The 23,090-nt window shown below is 39.1% G+C and overlaps 1 protein-coding gene across 4 annotated transcripts in view; it reads right to left on the bottom strand.

The window, feature by feature from the left end:
• LOC117293351 (cytoplasmic FMR1-interacting protein 2-like) overlaps nucleotides 1-23,090 on the bottom strand; it is a 32,435-nt gene that overhangs the window by 4,437 nt on the left and 4,908 nt on the right. For all 4 annotated transcript variants that reach the window (XM_033775641.1, XM_033775639.1, XM_033775640.1 and 1 more), the window contains exons 3-23: nucleotides 21,598-21,675; nucleotides 20,547-20,648; nucleotides 19,266-19,447; nucleotides 17,863-18,088; nucleotides 17,175-17,279; nucleotides 14,520-14,723; nucleotides 14,206-14,325; nucleotides 12,888-12,965; nucleotides 11,957-12,171; nucleotides 10,838-10,985; nucleotides 9,377-9,533; nucleotides 7,884-7,966; nucleotides 7,089-7,162; nucleotides 6,326-6,422; nucleotides 5,435-5,511; nucleotides 4,184-4,292; nucleotides 3,611-3,730; nucleotides 2,504-2,703; nucleotides 2,093-2,180; nucleotides 1,388-1,531; nucleotides 576-666 (exon numbers count right to left, since the gene is read on the bottom strand). In XM_033775641.1, the coding sequence (XP_033631532.1) occupies nucleotides 576-666; nucleotides 1,388-1,531; nucleotides 2,093-2,180; nucleotides 2,504-2,703; nucleotides 3,611-3,730; nucleotides 4,184-4,292; nucleotides 5,435-5,511; nucleotides 6,326-6,422; nucleotides 7,089-7,162; nucleotides 7,884-7,966; nucleotides 9,377-9,533; nucleotides 10,838-10,985; nucleotides 11,957-12,171; nucleotides 12,888-12,965; nucleotides 14,206-14,325; nucleotides 14,520-14,723; nucleotides 17,175-17,279; nucleotides 17,863-18,088; nucleotides 19,266-19,447; nucleotides 20,547-20,648; nucleotides 21,598-21,675 (2,698 nt within the window). The remainder of the gene's footprint in view (nucleotides 1-575; nucleotides 667-1,387; nucleotides 1,532-2,092; nucleotides 2,181-2,503; nucleotides 2,704-3,610; nucleotides 3,731-4,183; nucleotides 4,293-5,434; nucleotides 5,512-6,325; nucleotides 6,423-7,088; nucleotides 7,163-7,883; nucleotides 7,967-9,376; nucleotides 9,534-10,837; nucleotides 10,986-11,956; nucleotides 12,172-12,887; nucleotides 12,966-14,205; nucleotides 14,326-14,519; nucleotides 14,724-17,174; nucleotides 17,280-17,862; nucleotides 18,089-19,265; nucleotides 19,448-20,546; nucleotides 20,649-21,597; nucleotides 21,676-23,090) is intronic.

The raw sequence follows: 23,090 nt of genomic DNA, 5'->3' as shown, positions 1-23,090 counted from the left end.
AACTTCTACAGGTAAATTATATTACATGATATGGAATTCATGTCATGGCCAAAAACTTAATCTACAAAAAGTATAACAACACTCAAAAAAGATGTATGGTATTGCATGCCAACAGAATAAAGAAGCTGTTCTCAGAAGATGATAGAAGTTAAATATTAGTTTGGATTGTATTTCCTTTGTTATCATCTACCCCTCACACTGCCCATAACAGCTTCTTTTTAAAAATACTCTTTTCTGATAAAAATCCATCCTTTCCCAATTTCTTGGGTCTTTTGTGTTTTATAGTAAATGCATTGTTATTTAAGTTCAATTTAAAGCAATGTTTATTTCTACATATCATCATCAGAAAGTACAATAAATAATGTATGAATGTAGAGGCACGTTAACAAAAAGTGGGGAAAAACAATAGATTTACAAAAGACAAATAAACAGAATAAACAAAATAATCAAAGTAACACCAACAACAAGTATAACAAGTACCAAGTTATTGATTTATTCCTTTTTTTGGGGGGGGGGGAGGAGGGGGTTGGCAGTGATTAATTAATATTTTGTGTTCTCTTCTCAGAGCCACATACCTTTGGTCCCATACTCAAATCTTGGTAGTTTACATGATTTTGGCATGACCTCCATCAGGAGCTTTACATATGGAAGGATGTAGTCATTCATCTACAACAAAAACACAAACAAATTAATCAAACAATTGAGGTAATAATTTGCACTGTGAATGGAAAATTAACTGTTGTACAAAGTAAACATATATCCGCAAATATGTCCACACAGGAAGAATAATCCCTGCAGGAATACACAATCTGAAAAGAGATATCCCGCACGGTAATCTTCTTATATTCAAATTTTGGGGGATAAAAAGTGATATCTTTTTCTATAACAACAGTACTTCAAATTGAAATGTATCTGGAATTTTTTTCATTTTTTTCTTCATGCAAGTCGCCTGACACGCAAGGCCTGAAGGCCACTTCAAGGTGTGGGCTAAAATTGTTTTTTTTCCAGAGGCCGTTGCCACCTACTCCTAGGGCTGAAACAGGGTTACCCCTTTCACAGTCCATACGAATGTATTATACTGTCCAAAGATGCTGTACCTCTTGTCACGTTAGTCTTTATTGCCATTAATTTTCTGTCATTACCAAACATGTACAGACCTTCCAGGCCCAGAATTTCATCTTTGAGACGGCAAGGCAATTTTCAACTTCCAAAGGGCACGTCCATTTGAAAATCTCAAAGTCAATGGGAAACTTTTGTAGAGGCACCAAGGCCAAGACCAGGGGCAATAGAGGCTTTGGCCTCTGCGGTCTTTGTGTATTACTAGGCCTGCCTGCCCTTTAATATAAACTGTTTCAAGCTCTTGGCAATATTTGTTGTAGTCCCTTACCGATCTTTTGATGACTTTCAGGAGTTCTTCCATGACGACTGCTATACCCTGGTAGCCAAGCAACCGAGCAATGCAACGGCAGTGTGGGATTCCAACGAAAGAGTTGTAAAGACTGTTGACTGTCGCAAAGGCAGTGTTCAGCAACTGCAATTCAATTCACAGGAAAAACACATAATTAGAACAAACTTGTTCTAAAAATAGGCTAAAAAAACACCTCACAATAATATTACGCCCGTTCATTGGGGCCTTAAGAATTCCTGAAACCATCTAAACTCCTTATAGGGAGTATAAAGCTCAACTCCTTATGAGTAGTGAGTAAGATTAGATTATATAAAAACAAAGAATGTTACTCATATCACATGGTCAACAAGAAAAACGCGTATTTGAAAATATTCAAATGGTATACGAACACTAATTTGGGGTTGAATCAAAGACAAAATTACTAGAGAGGGATCTGAACCTGGGATCTACACAAGAACGTGCCCGTACTCTACCATCAGAGCTATCTAGACCCAAAGTTTGCAGTCTCCTGCTTTGTTAATATTGTCATTTTGGGGTGCCAATAGTATTCCACTTATAACATAACAATCAAATTCATTTTTTTAAATGTTGAATTGCTTGCCTTTCTACTATTAAAAAAACAAAAAAACAATAAAGAACTTCTGAAAAAGGTCAAGCAAAGAAAAGTTTGATATTTTCCTTTACCTTACTGCCGTAGATGTAGGATGGTGATGAGGATGGAGGTTTGTCCCTGTTGTGTGGCTGGACAAACGCAAGCTTGGTGCGTACAAACCTATAGCAAGATAAAACAAACAAATTATGCATAAGAATCACAAAATCAGGCCGAGACTGGTCTAACAGGCTTTTATCTAAAGAGTACTGTCAGGTTACCTCAACAACACTTTTACTATTGTTTTTCTTCAGTAGACAAAATGTTAAAACAATTATCATTATAAATATTAATATAAAGGATTTGAAATGTGCCAAAACCACAAAATGTAGGTGCTCACACAGTAGAAAAAGAGCAAGAAATAAACAAAGAATGACGAAAATACAGTTTTAATTTCAACACTTGAAATTTGACAAAATATACTTCTGGAGACAATTTCTTTGTACCTTTCTGTGGAGCCGTTGTAGCAAAACGATACGATGAAGTCAGAGCAGAGTTCCCAGAAGACATGGAGAGTAATGCGTCCATACGGTGCCATGACGTTATGATTGGCCTCCCTCAGCATAGAGCCAAAGTTTGTCAGCTTCATGTGTTTACTCAGGAGGGAGTGGGTTAACCGATTCACCTCAAGGAGACAATCTAATTCCTGGGAGAACAAGAAGACAACAGTTTAGTTTCTGGGATTTTATTTCTGAAGGATGCGGCTATAAACATGTTTCAGTCGCAGGTAGGCAAGGGTGCCTCTGGCATTCAGCCAAATCAACCCAGGTATGCTCTGGATATTTTATACTCCCTTTGCTCTTATTAGAGCCAAATGAGGAGAGAGAAGACAATGAAGAAATCTCAGTTTTAGATGAGGCAGACACCCAAACAGTCAGATAGGGACTGAAAAACCTAATCCACATAGTGCCCCTGGTGGGATTTGAACCGTGATCCCGGAGATGGAAGACGAGGCAAGACACCACTACACCAACCTGACCGCCCACTACACCAACCTGTACTGAGTATACAGTTAAACAAAATGATAAGACATCATGAATGGACGCCCACTTCAAGGTGAGGGCTACACTTTCTGTCAAACTGTCACCATTCCTGGGGCTGAAACAGGGTTAACCCCCTACACAGTACATAAGGATGTAGGCATGGGTATCGTTCACTGGGAGCCTGGCTGTTACAGAAGCATGCACTACCTTCCCATTCTAAACTTTTTACGAAGAAATTATGGTTAAGTGTCTTACTCAAGTGTCATGACCGGGATTTGAACCCATAATCTACTGCTGACGAACACCTGAGCATGGGTCAGGTGACCTAGACCGCTCAGCCACAGCATGCCAGAGTGCTTTTCACAAATTAGTGTAAAGGTTAAACCAAAAAATATCCCTGATGCAAATTTAAACTGCTGTGGTACCCGCAGCTAAAATACAGGATTGAAACTGCCACTAACTACTGGGCATCTCTGTGGTCTAGTGGCAAGACATCTGCTCTAGAATGCCAAAGATCAAGGCCAAGTCTTAAGACATAACTTAAAAAAGGTTACTGGCAGCTACACATACCACAATGCCTGTAAGGTCACTGCTCTCAAAGCGAATAATGGCAATCTCCAGACTCTTGTACATAGCTGTGCTGATTCTTTGAGTGATCAGACGATTCAAATCAATTGAGCGACCCAACAGCTAGGAAAAGAAAACAACAATTCAAGAATGTAAGAATTCAGGGCAAAAAAAATCAAGAATGGGGGGGTTTACTGTTTTTACCAAGGGCAACAAAAACATGTCAGACATTTTGTTAAATGTCCCAAAACTGTCTACAGAAATTGGAATTATGTCTGGTACAATGACTTGCTTAGCCAAAAGTGAGTGCTTAAATTTAAGTTTCCCTGACTACATGTAAGTCATATGGTTCAGGTCATTTTTTTTGCATAGAGGCGGTAAACACCTATTGCACGATTCTGAGAGAATGCGTATGGCACAATGATACCAGGCTTCGCCCATCTGGAGGCTGCTTAACAGAATGCAATTGCCTCGAACCATGTGAAACATCACCACTTGATCCAATTTGAGTGTACCAATCAAGTCACTGTATCAGATATTATTCAAAATGTAACTGTTTATAGAATGACTATTTACCTGTAGATGTCTCTGTCTGAGTAGAGTCTCATATCTGTTAGCAGGAGGGTAGGCTATGCCGATACCGTAGATCTCACACTCGGTACGGAAACGCTTATCCAACAAAATGCTGTACAAAGAAGTTTTTTATTATTATTATTTATTTGAAATGTCTCATCATTTGCAAGCAAACGCAGGCACGCTCACGTAATCTGATTTTGCTCATGTAATTGAGTCCCTACTTAATATAATATGGAAGAAGAAGAATATGAAACAATCATACAGACATACAATACATAAGAGCGAATAAAATTCACTACTCAAAGGATAGGTAATAGGATGTCTAGTTTATAAATGAAGAGACTGATATTTGAAAAAAAATGATTTAAAAAGCGAAAGTAATGGGTTGGGGATGGGAGAGAAGAGAATGGGTATGGGTGCAGAGAGCAAATAATAAAGTCCAAGTAACAAAATAAAAAAGCAGCAATTAAACACAGGCTTAAAACTAATGGTAATATTAATCATAAGGCATCATAGCAAAAACAATCAATTCATTCTAAGATGGCCAGGATTAATGAAAGCGAACCCAATCACTATGGTGCGAGAGCTTAGTACTCAATACTCTTAGTAAATTGGGGAAAATTGTCACCTCATATTAGGCCTACTCATATGAAATATAAATATTTTCAAACTGAGGAAGATGGGAAAATAGTCTGGCTCCTTTAATGCAATGATTATTACTGCTAATATGATACCGACAAACAAGGAATCCATCTAAGAAGGTTGCACAGATCTTTATACATGTCAATATTGTACATTTTAAATTGGTTCTTCTGGCAATTACAAAAAACATCCGACTGTTTTTAACATCTAACAGTAGATAAAGTACATGTACATTACTTCATTAATAAGGCATGATATTCGGCCCTTGGAAAAAAAGTGGGAACATTTGTTATGGATACAAGGGCTGACCTACACGCAAACATGGTGCAGGCAAGACTTTTCATGCAATTTTATCAAATTTTCCTGATTTTTCCAAATCAAAATCAGACAAGGGAGAGTATCATGTCTGATTAATATGCACACTTTTAAAAACAGAAAATGACTGGGTTTTTAGGCACCAAAACCTGAGTAAAAAATCTTGTTTAAAAAAGGTCACAAAAAGGAAATGTTTCAATAAATGTTTATGTTTATGTTACAACAATATTTGTTACATTTGAAACAAATCTAGCAAACATTTGAGTGTGGCAGTTTGATGGTTAATAAGTTTACCTTGCAGCCAGTGCCTTGTAGTGGGCAAAGATCTGATCGCTGAGTTTGTACACAAGCTGGTCAAAGCACAGGTTCACCTGATCAAAATGAACAAATAAGCAAAAAAGAAATGCATCAGTCAATTGGCCAATCTATCTCAATAGGTCTTATCCTGTCTCAAATGAACATAATAATTTGGGGGCTAATCATTCATACTCGCAGCTAAGAGCTGAATTGCAGCTAAGAGCTACAACGTGTTCAAGAAGCAGGCATGCAAGGGCGCCTTTGTCTGCCAACCACATCAACCCATTATGACCACGGAGCACAGCCAAGATCCAAGGCGTTTGAATTTTCCCGAGGGAGGAAAACAGGATAGTCTGGAAAACCCTCGTGGCACAGCAGAGGAGCAACTCACAACTCAACTCACATTGGTCCTGCCCGGGACTCGAACCGGGGTCACCTTGGTGAGAGCGCTTACGCACACGCCAACCATGCCACCCGATATACCAAACATACACATCTTTAACCATGGAAACTATGTAAGGTTCAAAATTTGTGTTAAAAAATTAATGGAGAAAAAAGAATTAGCTGTTGCAAACGACTTATCAACCATAAATGCAAAAAATAGTTTATGGCCTGACGTTTCGACCCTAGCAGAGTCTTTCTCAGAGGCTAAATGACAACACAACACAAATGAACAGGTAACTAAGAAAAACATAATCAGTGAAGTGGAAATACATTGCAATAAAACACATGCATTCCACACAATAAAGCACAACAAAATATGTGTCATGCCTACCCAGAGGAAATCAACCTCTGTTCCAATAAAGAGCAAGAAAATCGAAAATATAGCCACAACAATTTTCTTGAATTTCAGATGTTTTACTTTGGTGGTAGAACTTTAAAACTCACCTCTGCTTCAATCTCATCATAGAGAAACTGTTTCTTGAATCTTGTCAAAGCATACTGTGCGCTGTCACTGTACAGATCCAATGGGTAGAGGATATACCTGGCAAGAATAACAGTGTACAGGGTCGACCATTAAAGGGAAGGTATTCATTTTGTAATCAATCTTAAATTAGTGGCAATAAAAACTTCTGGTAAGAAGCACAGCAGCTTTTGATAGAAAAGGCAATTTTGAAAATCACTTCACTTCGATGTCATGTGGTTATAAAAAGAGTAACCATTTTTTATTTATTTTTTTGCATTTCTTGTGCGCCATCTCTATCTGAAGTTGTTCAAAGGCTCAAATTACACAGAACATTCACACAAATTACAGCAAATTACAAACGATAAAGGTTACATAAAACTTAGATCGAAAAAGTCCAGAATGCAGCAAAAGGAAAAATCACATAAAGATCATACAAATTGACACCCTCACCCCATGTAAGGGGGGAACAAAATCACTATCAATCTTTATTCCCCAAAAGTTTAATTTGAGAAGCATTACTGACAGTAACATTTCTCAAATGAGATTTGGGACTTCAATGAGTACTCTTTACAAGCAGAGCGTTTTCTTAACAGTGCTCTTCATATAGAGACCCAACTTTAAATCATAGAGCTGGACTTCTTTATACCAGAAGAAAACAACAGCTACTCTTTTTTAAACAGACAGACAAAAAAACATCTGAATTAAAATAGAGGTCTATAATTTCTCTCCTCCGTCTTTACTTACTCCATCATAGCTGGGTCTTTAGTCTCCAGAATGTGGTCAGTCAGAATCCATGGCATCGACATGTCAATGGGAAACTGTACAGGAAATAAATAAAGGAAAAAACCCAACCTCATCAAAAGAGCAATAATGATATGGTATTTGGATTGACCTGTTAAGTCTGTAGCCACCAAGATGTCGTGGCTGAGCAGTCTAGTTCACCAGACCCAAGCTATGGTATGCTTAGCAGCAGAGTGTGGGTTCCATACCCAGTCATGACACTTGCCGTAAAGAAAAGGGGTTCGCTCCAGTGTTACTAGCTTGATTGGCAGCATATTGTGCCACAGCACCTTGTAAACTATTACATGGTGCTATAAAGGATTAGGTCTCACAAATAAAGCTCAAATATCTTGCAGGAAATACTGGGCGTTTTTATGTGCCCCTAGGGGTGTGATAAAGCATTATGAAGACCCCTCGCATGTGACGTCACATGCTCAAAGAGCGTGTGATGTCAAAAAGCACCCTCACTGGGGTCAAAGGAGGTAAATGATTGGACGATAGCTGTTCTTTGTGCATAAAAATATATATTTTAAATGTTTCTCTGTATTAGCGCCATGGAGCATTGTTTTCGATGGATATGGCGCTATATAAATTTTTACTATTATTATTATTATTATTATTATTAAAAATCTTATGTGTGAGCTCAGCATCAATTTAGCATATGGCGTTATGCAAGGTTTCTATTAATACTAATATACATTATTATTATCATTAATTATAAATGTCTGAGTGTGAAATGTAGCCAAGGTTTACACTGACCTGGATGCGATCTCCCATTGTCATCTCCAGGAAGAACTCTCGATACCACAGCTGGGAAAGATCACAACACTGCTGTAGTGTCTCTGAACAAAACAGAAAACCCACCGAATATTTATATTAATTTTGGTTTTACCCATATAGTGTTAGCACTGTATACTCAGTACCTTCCCTAGCTCTGTGAGCAAAATTACAGGCATATTACTCGGTGTGGGATTCCAAACCAAAACCATACAATTCTAAAGCGGTGTCGTACCAACTAGACCACCGTGATAGCTCGCTAGCTGGAGGCAGTTGAAATCCTATACTTAAGCAGCAGGTACCGAAACGATTTAATAAACTGAAATTTGCACAAAATACGCACACATTTTTTCCACACAAAATATGAAACTTAACAGGGGTTCCAGAAAATATTTCAGTATAAAACAGTTCCAGATATATCTTTCAGTTTTTAAACAATGCAACAAAATATGAACCAACAGTGAATAGATCAACATTGACAGAATCAGGACAAGCTGTGTATTTCACTTAAGTTGATTCCCTTTGTAGACTAAGTTTTTGGCCATGACATGAATCCGCCGTCGGTGGCCCTTTTGTACAAATGTTATATGCATACTAAATGTCCGGTTGTATGTTTACACTTTTATGGTTGAGAATGGTTGGAATAATCATCAAAAAAATTCACTTTCACAATTTATACAACGCACGCAATAAAGGCTTGTATTCTTTTGACTTTGCATTCTACAATAAAGGCAAGAAACATTGAACCCTAGAGGGCTTTTCAGAACCATGCAATAGAATGATTATAAACGCCCTCTGCTGGCGAAATATCACAGTGCATCATGCGATACTGCCTTGACCAAAGATTGCACGTGTCTGCACGTGTCTGCGCATGCTTTGGCAAATGGGTTTTCCCCCCGAATTGCAATAACCACCAACGCTGGTGTGCACGCTTAAACCGTACAACAGCATAGTCTTCGCTGGTACATACGCATTAGCTGCCGACAGCATGGTCTAAGAAGCGTTACATGTAGTTCCTCGGAAATGTTCGCTTGTTAACGAAAACAACACAACGCGTAGGCTTTATTTGACCAAAATGACGCCAATTACGTTACCTTGGATCGATAGAAAGATTATTTTACTGTATAACGTAAGATTTTTTTCTTCCTTGTTTTGTTTTGTCTTGTTGTTTCGGGTAAGTTTTTGCGGGGTATTTTTGCAAAGTCAAAAATGCTGTGATGAAGGAAGACGCATTGATTTTGATCACATGCGCGATTGTGTAAAAAAAAAATATGTTAAAACCTTAGTTTGTAAATTTTAGTTTTTGTCATAATGCCCCTCAAATTTTACAAAAATTTTGTGGTGCCCTTTTTATACTTACGAAATTGCTGCGGTGCCCTTCTAATTCTGGAAAAAGCACAGCAAGTTTTGCCAGGCCCTTTTGAACCAAAGTTTGAGGCCTGCAATAAGATCAAGATTTTGGAATCGAGACCTACCTGAGAAATTGAGGAGATGCTTGTAGAAGAAGGATCTCTTGTGGAAGTCATCAATAGCCTCCAAGGAGGACCCATCAAGCTCCTTACGAAGTGTCTTCTTGCCTGTGCCTCCTTTGTCTGCTATCAGTGACTCCAACATAGTACGGATCATATACAGCTATAATGCAAGGCAAGTCATAAAAAACCTTGGTTAATATTAAGCCTGGCAACTACTTTTTAGTTTTCAATATGCATTCTTAGCAACAATAAAATCAAATTCCTGCTTAAAGAATCAAAGGATTGTGTTACTGATGTCCAATTGTTTTAAGTAAATTATGTTGTCGTGAATAGTCGTGAGCTACACAATTGGTTCACCAAGCAGAAAGTTGCGACTCTTTTTGTAGTAGTCACGGCGGCACAATTAACCGAGTAGTTAACAAATGATAGTTGCGACTCGACACAAGTCGCACTAGTTTCCCATGCTTAGTTCACATACCTACAATGCATCTATTCCATTTCAAGTCTTCTGAGATTATAGTGGTCTGATTCTTTTAACTAGAACAGAATTTGAACCTGCGACCTCTGGATTGATGTGCCGGTGCTCTACACACTGAGCTATCTAGCCCTAATTTTGTCAACGTTTCTGTTCGGGGATGCCAGTGAGAAGTCATTCAACCTGTAACTGCTGTATAGCCAGGGATCACACTCAAGTATATGATACAATCTGGGAAACACCTTAAAGGGATGCAACTTTTATTTCAAATAAAAACTGACTGGAGCAGGACTTGAACAACGACCTCCAGATTAACGTATCAGCGCTCTACCAGGGATCGCACTCAAGTTTACGACACAACCTGGGATATGGCAGCCAAGGAATCACCTTAAGGGGATGAGACTTTCCATTATCATCATACTAACTAATTGGGAGACTTATCATCCGTACAGGCAGCTGAGAAACCCAACTGTGAAGGACGAACTACAACGTGTTCAAGTTACATAACAACTGGGGGTTCAAGGCAGTGGACACTATTGGTAATAACTCAAAATAATTATTGGCATAAAACCTTACTTGGTAACAAGTAATAAGGAGAGGTTGATGGTATAAAACATTGTGAGAAATAGCTCCCTCTGAAGTGATGTAGTTTTCTCGAAAAAAAGTAATTTCCACGAATTTGATTTTGAGACCTCAGATTAGAACTTGAGGTCTCAAAATCAACCATCTGAAAGCACACAACTTCGTGTGACAAGGGTGTTTTTTCTTTCATTTTTATCCCGCAACTTAGAGGACCAATTGAGCTCAACTTTTCGCAGGTTTGTTATTTTATGTTGAGATGCACCAAGTGAGAAGACTGGTCTTAGACAATTACCAATAGTGTCCAGTGTCTTTAAACAAAAAACAATTGACTGATCAGGACTTGAACCTGAGACCTCCGTATTAATGTCCCGGGGCTCTACCATCCAGCCCAGAAACTGACGACTTACCTGTGTACTTGAGGGTCCCACCGTCCTCCTGGGTACCTTGAGTGTGTACCCAGTTTTAGGGTCCTTCTCTCCTTTGAGGCATGGGTCATCCCTGGGCTCAGAACCCTTATCCCAATCACAGCATGTCTCACGTACAGCACGGATAATCCTGTCAGAGTTTCAAAAATATATAATAATAATAATATCAAAGTCTTATATAGCGCATGTATCTACCAAACAAGGTACTCAAGGCGCTGAGTATATACAAACTTTCAGAAAGATAGGTTATTGCAGTGATGAATTTTATGACCCAATTATTTAGCACCTTATAAGAGTTTACAAGGTGCTACGGCTCATACAGCAGCCACAGCCAGGAACACCGGGGCGAACCCCTTCTCTTTTCAACAAGTGCACTGGGTTCTTTTACATGCGTTACACAACACATGGGACCAACGGCTTTACGTCCCATCCGAAAGGACGAAGCAGTTTAGTGTCTTGCTTAAGGACACAAGTGTCACGGCTGGGGATTCGAACCCACACTCTGCTGATCAGAAACACCAGAGTTTGAATTTGGTGCTCTTAACCGCTCGGCCACGAGAAAGACTCTGCTAGGGTCAAAATGCGAGGCCATAAGCAATTTTTTTATGGGGGGGGGAGGCGGTGTATAAAAGCAGTACGTTTCCAAATATTTTAACTGAATTCCTTTGTATTCAAGGGATTGAAATAAATTTTCATTTGAATTGGTCATCCACAAGGAGAGTGGAGCTCTTTACAGTATGTAATCAACTAACCAGATACACATGGATGACTAAATAGGTACACAAAATAATAGCCTTAACAGTTTTTGTTTACAGTAATAATAATAATAATAATAATAATAATAATAATAATAATAAACAGTACCACCTTTTAAAATATGTAGACTCTGAAAATGTATCTAAATCCAACAGAATCCCAGAGCATAAAAAAAACTTCAGAAGTTAAAAACAATGACAAATTGGTGTGCGAGATCCAATATCAAGAACATAGAATAGAATTAACAATTTTGTTAACAGTAAGACCTTTAATATACAGACTTAGAAAAATTTCTCTCAATCTCATAGACTCCTAAAGCATATAAAAGAAAAATACTTGACTTACGTTTCAACGAGCTTCTTCTTCTTCTTAATCGCTGTGCGGAGACCATCTCGGATGGTCTTCTGTGCAAAGTCTTGCACCTCAGCGTACGTTGTGCGCAGGATGGCCTCCTGGAACACACTCTCCATGCGTGTCATTAGCACCTGTAGACCCTTGATCATAGCAATCACTTCAATCAGGGCAAACTTCTCACTGCTGCTGTAGTTGTAACGAGTTGCCTGTCATAATCAAATATATACAATAATTGGTGTTCAGTATCCTGACAATGACTACAGCAAGTTAGTTGAAACGTTGAGACCAAATAAGGATCCACTAAAAGCTAAAGTAGTAGTCCTGGCCGATTTTCTACCTTCAGCCCGGGCATTATTTAAAAAGCAGGACAGTTGTTTTTCAGAACTGAGAAGTTTCCAGAATTCCGAAAAAATCTACTCCGCATTAGTAGAATATAAAGCAAGACAGTTCTCTAAAGAACAAAATCTACATGTACCTGGCAAGTAGATACACACATGGTGTTAATACCGCAAACCAAATACATATTGCTACCTCACCATGCAAAACCTCAAATCCTAATAAGAATTTGTGTGATGACAAACACAATGCCCGGCTGAGATCAATTTCATTCTTTTAGAGTTATCGTTTGAACAACATTCCTTCTGTTTCAACCATAATGACAATGGCCTGCATTAGAGAATGCTCGGTCTCCTGCTTTACTGTTTGTTTAATGCTCAAAGAGAAGGTTGCGTAAGGAAAAACGTAGGTTGCGAGTTGTTTGATGTTGCTGAAGCCTGTCACTGATGTTAACTGATGTCAAGTGCCTTGAAGGTGTGTAAGCACAGCCAGAGAGATGTTGAAAATATTACATTTTGAATCCAAAATATTTAAATATTTATAATTATTGTTATTTTTTCAAAAGAAATGGAAACAGCATCCTCACCTTTTCGTATTCTTCAGCTGTGTCCGGTATCTTTGGATTAGTGCGCTTGTCAGCTGGATGGATCAACTTCCATGAAAACTGATATTAAAAATTAACAAAACACACAAATAAAAACAATAACAATATGAGTACTAGATCAAGGTGCTTTACAACCACTATTTTCGGCATATAAGCCCAAGCTTGCATGTGAAATGTTTTCACAGGACTCGGGAAAGTACTGAGTATACAGTGCTAACACACATAGGTGTTTGGGTAAAAACCAAAATAAATCTGTGTGTACATGTTAATAAAAAATGTCGCAGACCTCTCAGGTTCCAACTTCAGACCAGGGCTCAATTTCATAGAGCTGCTTAAGCACAAAAAGTAGCCTAGGCCGACATAATTATGCTTACCAGAACAGGTTTACCAGCCAAAACACCAGGTCACAAGTACAATTTGCGACTGGTATCCTGCTCACTTTTGCTTAGCAGAAAATGTTTAAGCAATATTTTCTGCTTAGATAGCTCTATGAAATTGGACCCGTGGTTAAGAAAGTGACCTATTCAAAAATACAAATCTCAAGACAAAATCTGGATAAATTTTAAAAGTGCACCAGAATTATCAAAATTACTCCATATAATTTTGGTGTTCCGTTTCGAACTCTACATCAGGGTTGGTTTAAAGAAATATTTTAGTGATTTTAGGAACAATTTAAGAGGTTAGTAGGGTATACAAAATAATTGAAATGTCCCTCGCTAGAACGACACAGTATGGACACAAAATATTAAATATTTGAAAAACTACGGTGTCTTTACCCGGTCCACATAGATTAGAATGTTGTCAGTAGACCCTACTCTGTCATCACTTTACATTACTTTACCATGTGAAGAAAACATGTCAGCGTACTTTAACGGGCCCCAACATGTTTTTTAAATTTTTTTTAATTTTTTTTATGCAAGTCGTCAGACACACAAGGCCTGAAGGCCACTTCAAGGAATGGGCTATAATCAACTTTTTTACCAGGGGCCGTGGTCAGCTACTCCTGAGGCTGTAACAGGGTTACTCCTTTACAGTCCACTTAATACAGATTTAGGCTTGGGTATCATCCATGAGAAGCCTGGCTGGTAGAGTAGCAAGCACTACCTCCCTGAACTTTACGTAGCAATCATGGTTAAGTGCCTTGCTTAAAGGAAACAAGTGTCACGACCGGGACTCAAACCCACACTCTGCTGATCAAACACCAGAGCTTGAATCTGGTGCATTTAAGCGCTAGACGATGAAACGCAAAGCAAGACTTGCACAGTGTATAAAGCTTGATTGAAATGTAAGTCCAACATACCAGTTCAGTGACCAGAGAAGTCCATTTGGATAGTAAGCACAGTCCCTTGAGAGCCAGGTTGTACAGTTGCTTATTCTCAGCTTCAGAGCGCCCGGTGTTTTTCATTGCTGTGGTCATCTCCTACAGTCACATGACATACATGTACAGGGTTAGACAATGTAAAACATCCTAATAACTTACCAACCAAAAGGGCCGATGGTATAAATGCAGAAAATACTTAATGGCCTGACGATTCGACAGGGAGCAAATGTAGGGAGTTTAAAATTGAAGAAATGTGGTGTATTTTCCGAGTTAATGAAACTTATACCACATACCTTGTTGCTATGACGAGCAAGCTGGCTGATGTATCTTGTGTGGTCCTCACGTATCGATGAGAGATGCTCCAGTAAGTTATATTGGGAGCCATTGCTGGAGTCGCAACTCCATGAGGACTTATGAGCCTCGTAGTTTGGACCCTTCTTAATGTAAGAGAAGACTGGGATCTGGATGTCACCGTAGAGGGGAACAACTTCCAGTTGCTGAGAGGTGAAACAATTACACATATGACTAAGAATCAGGAAATGTTTAGTCTATGAATTGAAAATCCCTTGTTGCTGTAAGCAAACTATTTAATTCAATTCAATTCAATTCAAACTTATATTTATTTCCATACTTCATGAAAAAAAAGAGTACAAACAATGTTTTATAAGGAATAACCAATAAGCAAAGCTATATAATGAGGGTGAGAGAAACATAAATAGAGTATGGAGGCATCATCTGGAAGCCGAGGCTTATCTAGGGATGCCTGGGGACAGACAATAACTGGGGACAAGAACGAACGGGCAGACAATTACAACAAAGACAAAAACTAAAGCTGTGCTATTTTAGAGTTGGGTAACTGTTAAAAAGCGAATGCCTGTCAGGTATCCAGGAACCCAGAGAACCAAGGAAGGAATTTGGAAGTGCTGAATGTTTTGATACACCAACAGACATTGGTTTAGCCTTGTCATGCCATGGTCGAGCGGTCTAGTTCACTGGACCCAAGCTTTGGTCTTGTCAGCGGCAAAGTGTAGGTTTGAATCTCAGCCGTGACACTTGAGCCCCTGAGTGAGGCACTTAACCATGATTGCATTGTAAAAAGTTTGGAAGGTATTGCATTCTGCTGCTGTCAGACAGGCTCCTAGTGGATGATACCCATGCCTCAATCCCTATGGACTGTGAAGGGGTTAACCCAGGAGTAGGTGGCAAAGTGTCCCTCTTGACAGTTGATTGGGTCAATAGCCAAAATCAGTTAAGTGTAGCCTTCACCTTGAAGTGGCCATCCGGCCTTGTAAGTTGGGCAATATCTCATTAAACATGTATAGCTTTGACAAAAGCTTTAAAAAACAGTTATCTCTTATAGGATGTTTCAAGTTTTGTGTCTCTATACGATGCTCTTCATGTAAGTAAGCCAACCTGATGAGAATTCTGTTGAAACGTTTCGAGCCAGCCTTACAAATGATTTTTCACCAAACTATGAACCACAACATTATGTGATAGTCTCCTCTTTAATAGGAAGGAAGTACATGTATAATTTTAGTTATGATAATGGTAGACCTCGATCGACCGACCCCCTTTCAAACAGATGGTGGAAGTGAGATGAGATTGCAGAAATAATAATAATACTATTGAACATATCATGTCAATGATGACACTCCTGGCATAAAAAAAAAGAACTCTACTGTATACACAAAGACAACCACAGTTTGAAAGCTATGGTTTCTGAAGTAGATATGTTTTGAGATGTGTCTTGAATTGGGAACAAGTATCTGATTGTCTGATTTGAAGTAGGACCCGGCATGTGAAAGGCGACGATCACCCCAGAAGTGCCAGCACCGTGGCTGGTTTGTGTAAGGAACAGGTCATCGATAACGGCATTAGGCATAAATCAATGCACCCTTTCAATGCTTGCTGTGCTTTTTCACCGGGGACACCATACAATAACTACAGAGACTCCATAAACATGAGACACTGGCAGCAGCAGACATAACGGCCCTTTTTTGAGGCTCTGCACTCACATGCTCTGTATTGCACGCGTAGGTCTGAGCATGCCCCCTACTACACGTGCTGACGAGAACTGTGAGAAAGGACCGTCCCAAAGTCTCCCATTGCTGTGTACGCACAGCCCACCAATAGTGCCTCACCACATCGGGGTGTGCTGAAAAGACTACAGCCAAACACACAGAAACTCCAGTGCTACTCTATAAGACCGCGCAGTTGCATGCTGCATACAAGTTTTGAGCATTATTGTATGCTCCGAAGCATAAGTAGTTAATCTTTAAAAAATGCATTATTTTAGGCAATGACAAGCGTCATAATTGAAAACTAATTCAAATATGGTTTCACCCTGATGCCTTAAAGGGTGGCTGCAGTGTTTTTTTTATTCATTTAAAGGATTAAACATGACTTTTTAAATTTTTATATTTTTTATTAAATGCGCAAGTATTTTAAGAATGGTTTTCAAGAGATTAGGGGAACCCACCCCGCCCCTAAAAAGGAGCCTTCATTTGGCATAAACGTGACGTCATGTCGGTAACCCGAGTCGTCGGGCCCCCTGGCTGTGTGCATATAGAGACGTGTGCACTGTGTCGCCTGGTACCTAGACGCGCGTAGTTAGGGACCAGACTCTTTTTGCCAACGATATGTTTGAATTCCCGACGTGACGTCGAAGGTAGGGGCGGTAACAATCCACTAAAGGGGGGGGGCATGACTTATTCGCTAATTACGCAAGTCAGATATGTCGGGAATAAACAAAACACATTTTATTGATGTTCAATACACATATCAGAAATAAATGACAGCAAAATTAACTGTTTTATTTGAATTCACTGCAGCATCCCTCTAACATTGTTTGTTTCTGGCTTTTCTTCTTTTTTTTCTTTGTAAAAATGGTTACAGGTTACCAAATAACATATCTACAAAATGGGAATACTCTTATTAATAAATTGTACCTTAAATATCTTGTCTATTCTGTTGATGTTGATGCGCTTCTTCTGATCTAGCTTGTAGATGTTGATTTCCTTGCTATCCAAAAGGAACAAACCAAATGCCAAAACCTGTAAAATGACAAACAAGTAAACTGGGTTTTCAAGACATCCAAAGACCAAGAGTGAAATCCTAAAATTACTTAATGCCTGTATGCTACACTTTTGAAAGGGCAAGGGCACCAAGGCACTTTCTCCTTGGTAAAGGGCACCCTTTGAAGATATTGTATATTTCTACTGGAGCAATTTAAGGGCACCAAGGCAACGACAAGGGGCCATGGAGGCAAGCGCCCCACAGCATCAGGCCTGTTAAATTCTTGATGTGGGTTAAACCTCAAAAACATTTGTTTTCTTGGTTTTGAAACCTAATTTTTCAGCCCTCAAACCGCCCAAAACAGCACTGCCTGTAAACCTGCTTTTGTAAACACAAGGAATACCGGAACATCAGGGGTCGTTCACAATTATCAACATTTTTTGAAAGTGTACCAACCGTACACTTAGTCAATACTGCCTCCCTTCCCCCTTAAAGTATACAAAGAAAAATGTTGGGTTTTTAAGCATGTGTCCTCTTTTAATCCCTTGAAACTTAAAAAGCAAGACCTTACATCCCCTTGGTTCCAAGTAGATTTTGAGATGACTGCTGGTCCAACCTTACCTTAACCAGTACATGCTTCTCACTGGGGACTACAAACTGCCGCGCTTCATACATCTCCATACACAGGTTGATGATGTCAATCATGAGCTCTTCATACCCGTCAATCTTTGTCAGGTTCTCCTTCAGTGTCTGGGTGATCTTATCATTGTTGGCCAAGAACATCACTACCTCCTGGGACTCACGCAGAGCATTCGGGTCAGCCATGACTCGTAGGAACTGAGCCGCCCTGTAAGATCAAAGTTTTGAAAGCAATTTACTCTTTTGCCAAAGTAAATCTCAACATTACCCCCCCCCCCACTTCCATTGCCCTACTCTAAGTAGCCTTTTCCAGAAAGTTGGCAAGCCTTTTGAAACCAATCAAATGTCTTGGATGTGTATGGACAGGCCTGTTTGCTTCTTTTTTGAAAGGGAGGGAGCACCAAGGCATTTTTCTCCTTGGTAAAGGGCGCCCTTTGAGGAAGTTGTAAACTTCTACTGGAGCATTTCAAGGGCACCAAGGCAATGGCACTTAATGTAGGCAATGACCAGGGGACATAGAGGCAATCGCCTTTGTTGCCTCCATGAAGTATCAGGCCTGATGGTGTAAGAATTATGCGCAGAACTGCCTTTTTTGTACATGTGTGGTACTATGTAGGCGCATTCATCAAATGCCCTTGACATGGAATGACGTCTTACTGCACAAAACTGTTCAAACCTGAGGAATAGTAGATGCTTAATACGTTTCAGAACAATTTCTTGTGAGTGGACGTACAAATAGTTATGCCAGATATGCCATTGTGCAGCATGTGCACAAAGAAGGAGAAAAAGGTACTGGAGTTTATGCTCCAAATCTTCCCATTCTGGTGAATATTCTTTAAGTCCAGACGTTTGTCGTTTTGCTGTACCTAGATTGATAAGCTACATTGTTATACCTCGGTAACAAACTGTGAAGTTTTATTGGTCGAGAACCAATCATGTGACGTGCAACAAAAACACATGTTACATGGCTCGACGGGCCGGGTAACATGAAAAGTGATGTACACCTGTGTACATCACCTTGATCGTTCCCAGCGTTGGTCGATTTCCAGCGCTGTGTACGAAACAACCGCTGGTTCGAGGGAATTGTTTCTTGTTCGTCTGCTTATTAAACAATGAATAGTCCGTCGTAATAATGTTTGAAGATGACAACAGAACTTCGAGAAGAGGAATAACAATTATACAAAGGTATAACAATTGTTGCACACTGTGACTGGGGTCCATGGGTTAATGTAACACCACTGTTTTCATTGTATTCGGAATACAGAGGCAACTCCAAAATTCCCGAGTTGCAGCCAAGGTTTAGGCGATCCTTCGCTTGAGACGTTCCATATTTTCAACTGTTTCTCTACCAGGCAGAGTTTCAAAGGGTTCTAATAATTGTTTACCTTCTGTATGCAGCGTAATCGTTCCTGATGCTAGCTTTGATGTTCTTCAGTGCATCTAATACAGCGAACATGTTAATAAGACGACCCAGGGTTAACAGGTATGACTCAGAGACAAAGTCTTTTTTCCTTTCCGAGTGACACAGACGTTTCACATCACGGCAGAAGACATCTATGGCTCGTTGCTGGGGAATGAAAGATATTAGAAGGTTTAAAATGTGGAAATGGTTCTCCTTTATTAAGGGAATCAATGTGTGGTGAAGAGGTTTTCAACGAGTGGTTTAAACCCAACGAGGCCTTGTTCTTGATAATGTTACCGAGACGAAGTCGAGGTAAATTATCAAGAACCAGGCCTCGGCGGGTTTAAACCACGAGTTGAAAACCGATTCAACACACTTTGATTCCCATTCATAAATACCTTTTAGGTCAAAAAACATCAACACTTTTTGGTCAAAAAGTAAAATATATGCAAAATTATAATTTTGTTCAATGATTTCTTTCAACACAACACCCCTCCAGCTATGAAATGTTAAGGCCCTCGGGTGAACAACTCCCTATAAAGAGATTGCTGTGCGTGGCACAACTGTTTCAGCAGTTGCTCTCGACCAATATGAATGAAGAAACTGTCTTAGAAGCACAGGTGCAAGCTCGCGTGTCACGCCCATGTTTCAACACTTTTTACTAGTCATAAACAAAGGTTTATATACACCCACGTGACGCGCTCTCCATCAATAGGAATAGCTAAACTGTCCGAGGTATTTATGAATATTGCTTTATGCCAGTTACTACACCTGGGGATCAGTATAAATTAGGTTCAAAAATACTGCTTGACAAATTTGCTTGGCTAAGCGAAAATTGGGTGGGGCACCAGTCACAACAATGTAAACTGAATGCAATTTTCTGTTAAACAATACTTTTCTTTGCTGAGCAATGGCCCAATTTCATACATGCTGCTTAACAGCCAATTTTGCACTTTTGCTGCGCGAGTTTCTACTTCATGTTTCTATTGGTCATCGAAGTTGGAAAGAAAAAATATCCTTGTTGCACAAATTGGTGTGTTTTCAGATGCCTAAAAAAGGCTTCAGGTCTGAACTCTTTTAATATTTGAGTCAGAAATGACCTCTTTCTCAAAAACTCTGTTACTTTAGAAGGATCTGACCTGTTGTTTCTCACAATGTTTTATATTATCAACAGCTCTCCATTGCTCATTATCAAGTAAGTTTTTATGCTAACAACTACTTCGAGTCATTACCAAAAGTGTCCAGTGCCTTTCATATTACATACCTGGAAGTACATGAAGTTGACCAGTTTGGTGACCTCGGGTTCAATGACCTCCACAAACTTCTGATAGATCTCCACACGGTTGCTCTGGTCATTTGATTTGATCTGATGACAAAAAGGTGAAATGGTTAACCAAAAAAAGAATGCCGCACTAACGCTAAAAATAAAAAGCTCAGTCACAGGATCTCAGACATTCAAACAAAATTAGCAAACTTATCTGGGGAATCAAACCATAAATGGTGATATATTATTGCTGAGTAAAAGTAGTTTGTGCTAAGCAACTTTATGTCCTTACATAGCTTTATGCTGTGTTTGAATTTGCATGCTCTTGTCTTTGTCCTAATAAACATTCAGAGTTTTGCAACGAAATGTTCTTTCTCTACAGCAACCAAAGACACTGCTCACAATAACAAAAATTGTGTTCCGCTTTTTGTAATTATTACTTGATACTTGATACTTGATGTAATCCCTTTACGGCTGGTGAAAGCTAAACTGAGATTAGAATTAGAATTATAATTTATTCAGTCAGCCAATTAAAAAACCAAAACATCAAACATTGTAGTGCTCTCTAGAAATGACAATAACAAATTTAATATGGTTTGTGGTAACACCATGTGTGTATCTACTTGCCAGGTAGAGTTTGTTTTTAGAGAACTCTCTTGCTTAACTCTACTACCGCAGTACAGTTAATTGCGATCCTATAAGCTAAAGTAGTAGTCCCAGTCTATTTCTGTACCATTCGCCCAGGTAATAGTTAATAAGCAGGACAGTTCTTTTCAGAACTGAGAAGTCCCGAACACCCCGAACAATCTACTCCACGGTAGTAGAATTAAGCAAGACAGTTCTCCAAGAACAAACTCTACCTGGCAAGTAGATACACACATGGTGTTACCGCAAACCAAATATATATTGATACCTTACCATGCAATGCCTCAAATAACAAATTTACATTTAAAAAAACTAACAAAGAGAATAAAAATATATACATGTAAATATATAATTGTTTGTCTGACAAATGTCTGAAACCTTTCTGTGATTCTGTGGATGAACTTACGGCAGGCATAGCCCTGGAGCAGCTTCTCCATGTGTACAGGTTGACTGCATAGCTCTCTCCTTCTTCCAACAGTTTATTCTGTAAATAAAACAACATTCCATTCAAACATCATGTATTCATATGTTTATAAGTAATATCAGGCATGATTGGTCCTTGGAAAAAAGCAGGAATATTTGATCGAGTACAAGGACTGACCTAGTATACTCAGTGTGCCTCTAATATACATTTCTGGCTATTCCAGCACACTTTTCAGATTTTTAAAAGGGCAAAAAAAAAAAAGCGTTAAAAAGAATAAAGTAGGAAGAATATCATGCCGGTATTATATACACACCCAGATCCACGTAGTTGATTGGTATGACATAAGTCACGTATCATCCTTTATTTTGCAATATATTGCCCTCGAGCTCCAAAATTTAATAAAGGGGACCTATATGGACAATTATATATGACACTTTAGCTTCCAAACTGGCTTACGATGGACGTTTACAAAAACCATCATCTTTGGAGCACACTCTATTTTTTTGCCATCATTGGACGGCTATATTCACACAACATTCCATTGCGTAGTGTGCACAGGCATGCACCTACCACGCATCGTTCATTTCCCCCATACAGAGAGGGTCAGATGGTAGTGTAAATCCCACTCAAAATCTTTTTTTTTTTCGGGGCAATTGTGTAATCCTGATTCCAACTGTTGTCTTTTAATACAAATGTGGCTCACAATTGTTAATCACTATTGCTAATCATTGTTTTGGGCTCGGTTGGTAAAGTTTGAGTGTTCCAAGATTCCAGCATAGTGGCAGATTATTGGTGGCGGCTTACAGCTGAGGGTTTTGCGGTTCACAGAAAATTATTTAAATCCTATTTTCTAAAAAGAAAGCAACAAATAATGGTGCTTGTTGCGAGAACCATTGTTGTCTTTGTCAAGTCATGGCTTCCTTGTGACAATACTTTTTTGAAAGGAAAATGTACTCAAGAAGCTCAAACAATTTCTTCAAAATGATGTTCAAATATGAACTCCAAAAATTATGAGCTCCAAAAATGGTGAAATATACTGTCCCAGCATGCAATATTTCTCCCCTGCAACCAATCTTTACTTTTTTAGTTTCCAAATGAAAAGGAGAAAGGGACCCCCCCCCCCCTTGAGGTACAATTCGAATCATGCAAAACCAGGCTTTAATGACTGACAACAAAACTTCCTTTTGTATGAGGCATTATGTATAGATGACTTTATGCAGATTTGTTGAGGGATATAAAACCAGCCAAATGAAAGCAACACGAACAAAAGCTCCATGGATCCTGCATGCCTTATGAGCCAGCCAGTGTGCATTACAGAAACAGAGTCGGTTATTATTGCAAGTACAGCATTGTGTTCCCACCCATACAAATGTGCTCAGTTTCCTTGTTGTTTCCTTCAGGGATGTACATGTATGCTCTGTAAACCCCTTTCAATAATATTTCATTTCTTTTGAATGACAGACTTCAGGATCTCA

The sequence above is a fragment of the Asterias rubens genome, chromosome 8 (genome assembly GCF_902459465.1).
Source record: "Asterias rubens chromosome 8, eAstRub1.3, whole genome shotgun sequence".
Taxonomy (NCBI): Eukaryota; Metazoa; Echinodermata; class Asteroidea; order Forcipulatida; family Asteriidae; genus Asterias; species Asterias rubens.
This window is presented reverse-complemented; position numbering and strand designations above follow the sequence as displayed.